General features: G+C 48.1%; 1 protein-coding gene across 1 annotated transcript; it reads left to right on the forward strand.

Moving 5' to 3' along the window:
- The first annotated feature begins 697 nt into the window (after positions 1–697).
- On the forward strand, positions 698–2,836 carry HCAR2 (hydroxycarboxylic acid receptor 2). Its single transcript, XM_017890282.1, has one exon. The coding sequence runs from the start codon at positions 853–855 to the stop codon at positions 1,909–1,911; it is 1,059 nt and encodes a 352-aa protein (XP_017745771.1). The 5' UTR covers positions 698–852; the 3' UTR covers positions 1,912–2,836.
- Positions 2,837–4,594: the final 1,758 nt, after the last annotated feature.

A 4,594-nucleotide genomic window follows, 5' to 3' on the forward strand; every position in this document is an offset into this window, starting at 1 on the left:
CACATACTTAAAAATAAATCACTTGAGCACAGAAGCATATCAAAATCTAATATAAACAAACAAAAAACCCAACTTATTTTAACATGCCACTGAAACTGGGCTCAAGTTTTCAAACATCTTATGAAATATTATACTCTCGAGCAGGCTTTTTTTTTTTCCTAACTGGAGATGAACGGCAGAGTTCTGATGTGGAAAAGCAATCCATGTTTGTACAGAGAGATGGCATAGGAAAAGTGGTCAAATTTAACTAGTCTGTCCTCATCGAACAGGCGACTACTGTCTTCTCAACATTTCCAAAATAATTCATATATCTGCTACTGTTTATGTCATATGCCTGTTAATTTTTCATGCTAATTTTTAGTGTTCCTGGAAAACCTCACTGTTTGGCACCAAAAATTATTATTGCTATTGTTGTTGTTTTGTTAATTATGTAAGCCAAGCAAATGACGGTGAATTAATTCTGCAATGTTGAGTACTCAGTTGGCATGCAGGTACCCAGCCTTCCAAAGGGATATCCTTCATGTTTCACTGATTTTCGAATGACAGTCGGCTTGCCTAAACTTATCCTTTACATTTAAGAAATTTTGTGGGTTCCTGTCTGCCCAGGGGATTTTTATTACTTGTTTATGCAAACAGCAGGTTGCATAAGAGCCTTGCTGGCCTTTTTTTTTTTTTTTTTTTTTTTTTTAAGAGAGATTTCGTAGTTTCCTGGTAACCATTCAGTCATCTATTTCAACACCCTGACATGACATAAAGGCAGGCGCGGAACCACACGTTCACCACACAGACACACGCCTCCTTGTTGGAGCATTCGCTGGGCAAGGCGCTCCATCGGACCAACTAGCCGCACTCATGAATTGGCACCATCCGCAGGATCACTTTCTGGTAATAGACAAGAAGAACTGCTGTGTGTTCCGAGATGACTTCATTGTCAAGGTGTTGCCGCCGGTGTTGGGGCTGGAGTTTATCTTCGGGCTTCTGGGCAATGGCCTTGCCCTGTGGATTTTCTGTTTCCACCTCAAGTCCTGGAAATCCAGCCGGATTTTCCTGTTCAACCTGGCAGTGGCTGACTTTCTCCTGATCATCTGCCTGCCATTCCTGATGGACAACTATGTGAGACGTTGGGACTGGAAGTTTGGGGACATCCCTTGCCGGCTGATGCTCTTCATGCTGGCCATGAACCGCCAGGGCAGCATCATCTTCCTCACGGTGGTGGCCGTGGACAGGTATTTCCGGGTGGTCCATCCCCACCACGCCCTGAACAAGATCTCCAATCGAACAGCAGCCATCATCTCTTGCCTTCTGTGGGGTGTCACTATTGGCCTGACAGTCCACCTCCTGAAGAGGAAGATGCCGATCCAGAATGGCACTGCAAATTTGTGCAGCAGCTTCAGCATCTGCGATACCTTCCGGTGGCACGAAGCCATGTTCCTCCTGGAGTTCTTCCTGCCCCTGGGCATCATCCTGTTCTGCTCAGTCAGAATTATCTGGAGCCTGCGGCAGAGACAAATGGACCGGCATGCCAAGATCAAAAGAGCCATCACCTTCATCATGGTGGTGGCCATCGTCTTTGTCATCTGCTTCCTTCCCAGCGTGGCTGTGCGGATACGCATCTTCTGGCTCCTGCACACTTTTGGCACGCAGAATTGTGAAGTGTACCGCTCGGTGGACCTGGCGTTCTTCATCACTCTCAGTTTCACCTACATGAACAGCATGCTGGACCCCGTGGTGTACTACTTCTCCAGCCCATCCTTTCCCAACTTCTTCTCCACTTTGATCAACCGCTGCCTCCGGAGGAAGATGACAGGTGAGCCAGATAATAACCGCAGCACGAGCGTCGAGCTCACGGGGGACCCAAACACAACCAGAGGTGCTCCAGAGGCGTTAATGGCCAACCCCAGTGAGCCATAGAGCCCCTCTTATCTGGGTCCAACCTCTCGTTAAATAACCATGCCAAGAAGGGACATTGTCACCAAGAACGAGGGTCTCTGGAGAAACAGTTGGGCTGTTGCATCGAGTACTGTCACTGGACTCGGCCTAAGGTTTCCTGGAACTTCCAGATTCGGAGAATCCGATTTAGGGAAACTGTAGCAGACGAGTGGGAGACTGGTTGCAAGGTGTGACCGCAGGAATCCTGGAGGAACAGAGAGTAAAGCTTCTAGGCATCTGAAACTTTTGCTTCATCTCTGATGCTCGCAGGACTGAAGATGGGCAAATTGTCAGTGTTTGCGCTGAGCAGAGTTGGAGCCAGAGATCTACTTGTGACTTGTTGGCCTTCTTCCCACATCTGCCTGAGACTGGGGGGCTCAGCTCCTGGGGTGATATCTAGCCTGTTTGAAACAGCGGGGATAAGGAGAGCTGAGATTGGAGGGAATTAAGTTGCTCCTGGAGGGAGCCCAGGCATCATTAAACAAGCCAGTAGGTCACCTGGCTTCCGTGGACCAATTCATCTTTCAGACAAGCATTAGCAGAAATGGACTCAGGAAAGAGACGCACATGCTTTGGTTAATATCTGTGTTTCCGGTGGGTGTAATAGGGGATTAGCCCCAGAAGGGACTGAGCTAAACAGTGTTATTATGGGAAAGGAAATAGCATTGCTGCTTTCAACCAGCGACTAATGCAATCCATTCCTCTCTTGTTTATACTAATCTAAGGGTTGAGCACTTGAACGGCTTCAGGATGGAAAGCTGTTTCCCACCTCTGTTTGCTTTTACCATTAAAAGGAAAACGTGCCGCTGCCCCACGGTTAGAGGGGGGCACGTTCCTCCTGGTTCCTTCGCTTGTGTTTCTGTACTTACCAAAAATCTACCATTTCAATAAATTTTGATAGGAGACACAGTCTGGCGTTGCTATGTCTGGGTTATGGTTCACAGAAATGGGCTTCTTACTTAAGCAGAGACCTTTATGGGTTGTTAACTATGTCCTGGTAGAAAACTACTCCACCCTGCAAAGTAAGAAAGAGACACAGACACTGAGCTACATCATGAGACAACTAAGCAGAAATTACACCTGTGTCTAAACAAAGATAGAAAGAGCTGGGATTAAAAATAATTTGGAAGGATAGTACAGCTATGATTGCAAGAGCACTTACATTTTATTAGAGTTTGGTGTATATTGCTGTTAGTATTTGTGCATTAAAAAGGGAATCAAGGCGAGGCATGGCGGCTCACGCCTGTAATCCCAGCACTTTGGAGGGGCCGAGGCGGGCAGATTACCTGAGGTCAGGAGTTTGAGACCAGCCTGGCCAACATGGTGAAACCCCGCTTCTACTAAAAATACAAGAATAAGCCAGGCGTGGTGGTCGCCGCCTGTAGTCCCAGCTACTGGGGAGGCTGGGGGAAGAATTGCTTGAACCCGGGAGGCGGAGGTTGCAGTGAGCCGAGATGGTGCCCCTGCACTCCAGCCTGGGTGACAGAGCAAGACTTCATCTCAAATAATAATAATAAGTAATATAAAAAGGGAATCAAGCCAGGCAGATATTTTTCCGTAGGAGGGGGAAGAGCGAGCTTCCTATGGAACGGTTTCAGTTCCCGATTCGGAGAAGGAAAGGAGATGTACTGGTTTTAGTCTGTGATCAGTCCAAGTTTCTGTTACGCTTTCATTTCCAACTCTGTCACTCCTTGATTATTTGGCAAGACAAGGCTTGCTTCAACCTCCTGACATGAACGCAGATAAGGAATTTAGAGACGGGCTCTCAGCTCTGAGAGAACGACAGTAAATGAAGAAAGGTGGACGCTCTGGAATTCCCTCTGTGCTTTCAGAGCAGTTGGCTTGTCTGTATCACCAAGCAACGTACAGATAAAAAGCCAAAAGCAAGGATCACCTTGAAGAGGAAGAGACGTCAGGGATGAGCTCAGAGGAAAACAGGGATCCCCCAGCCTCGGAGGCATGAGTCAGTGGGGAGCCTTGTTGTGAAACCCGAATTCTTTCAAGGGATGACGTGGTTTGGGGTGTTCGGACCTCCACAACTCACATTCACTCACTGATTCAGGCATTCCATCGGTTTTTTGTTTTTTGAGACCGAGTCTCGCTCTGTCACCCAGGCTGGAGTGCAGTGGTGTGATCTCGGTTCACTGCAGCCTCTGCCTCCTGGGTTGAAGTGATTCTCCTGCCTCAGCCTCCCCAGTAGCTGGGATTACAGGTATGCACCACGACGCCTGGCTAATTTTTGAATTTTTAGTAGACATGGGGGTTTCACCATGTTGCCCAGGCTGGTCTCGAACTCCTGACCTCAGGTGATCCACCCGCTTCAGCCTCCCAAAGTGCTGGGATTACAGGTGTGAGCCACTGCGCCCAGCCTCGTTCCATCAGTTTTATGTATTGAGCACTAACTGTGTGCCAGGGGCTATTCTGGGTGGTGGAGATAGAACAAGGAACAAGGCAGCCACAGTCCTCTTCTCATCGAGCTGACTTTTGAGGTGGGGAGGCAGGCAGGAATAAAAAGGGGCCTTGGGGTGGCTGTGGGTGTCATGACCATGGTGGAGTGGGACAATGGGGATAAAAAGTAACTGGGGCTGGGGTGACTGGGATGGCTTCTATGAGGCATTGACCTTGAGCTGAGCCATGAGTGACTAAACAGAGCAAGCAATGCAAA

Source organism: Rhinopithecus bieti, unplaced genomic scaffold, assembly GCF_001698545.2.
Source record: "Rhinopithecus bieti isolate Rb0 unplaced genomic scaffold, ASM169854v2 scaffold_574, whole genome shotgun sequence".
In the NCBI taxonomy this organism is placed as follows: Eukaryota; Metazoa; Chordata; class Mammalia; order Primates; family Cercopithecidae; genus Rhinopithecus; species Rhinopithecus bieti.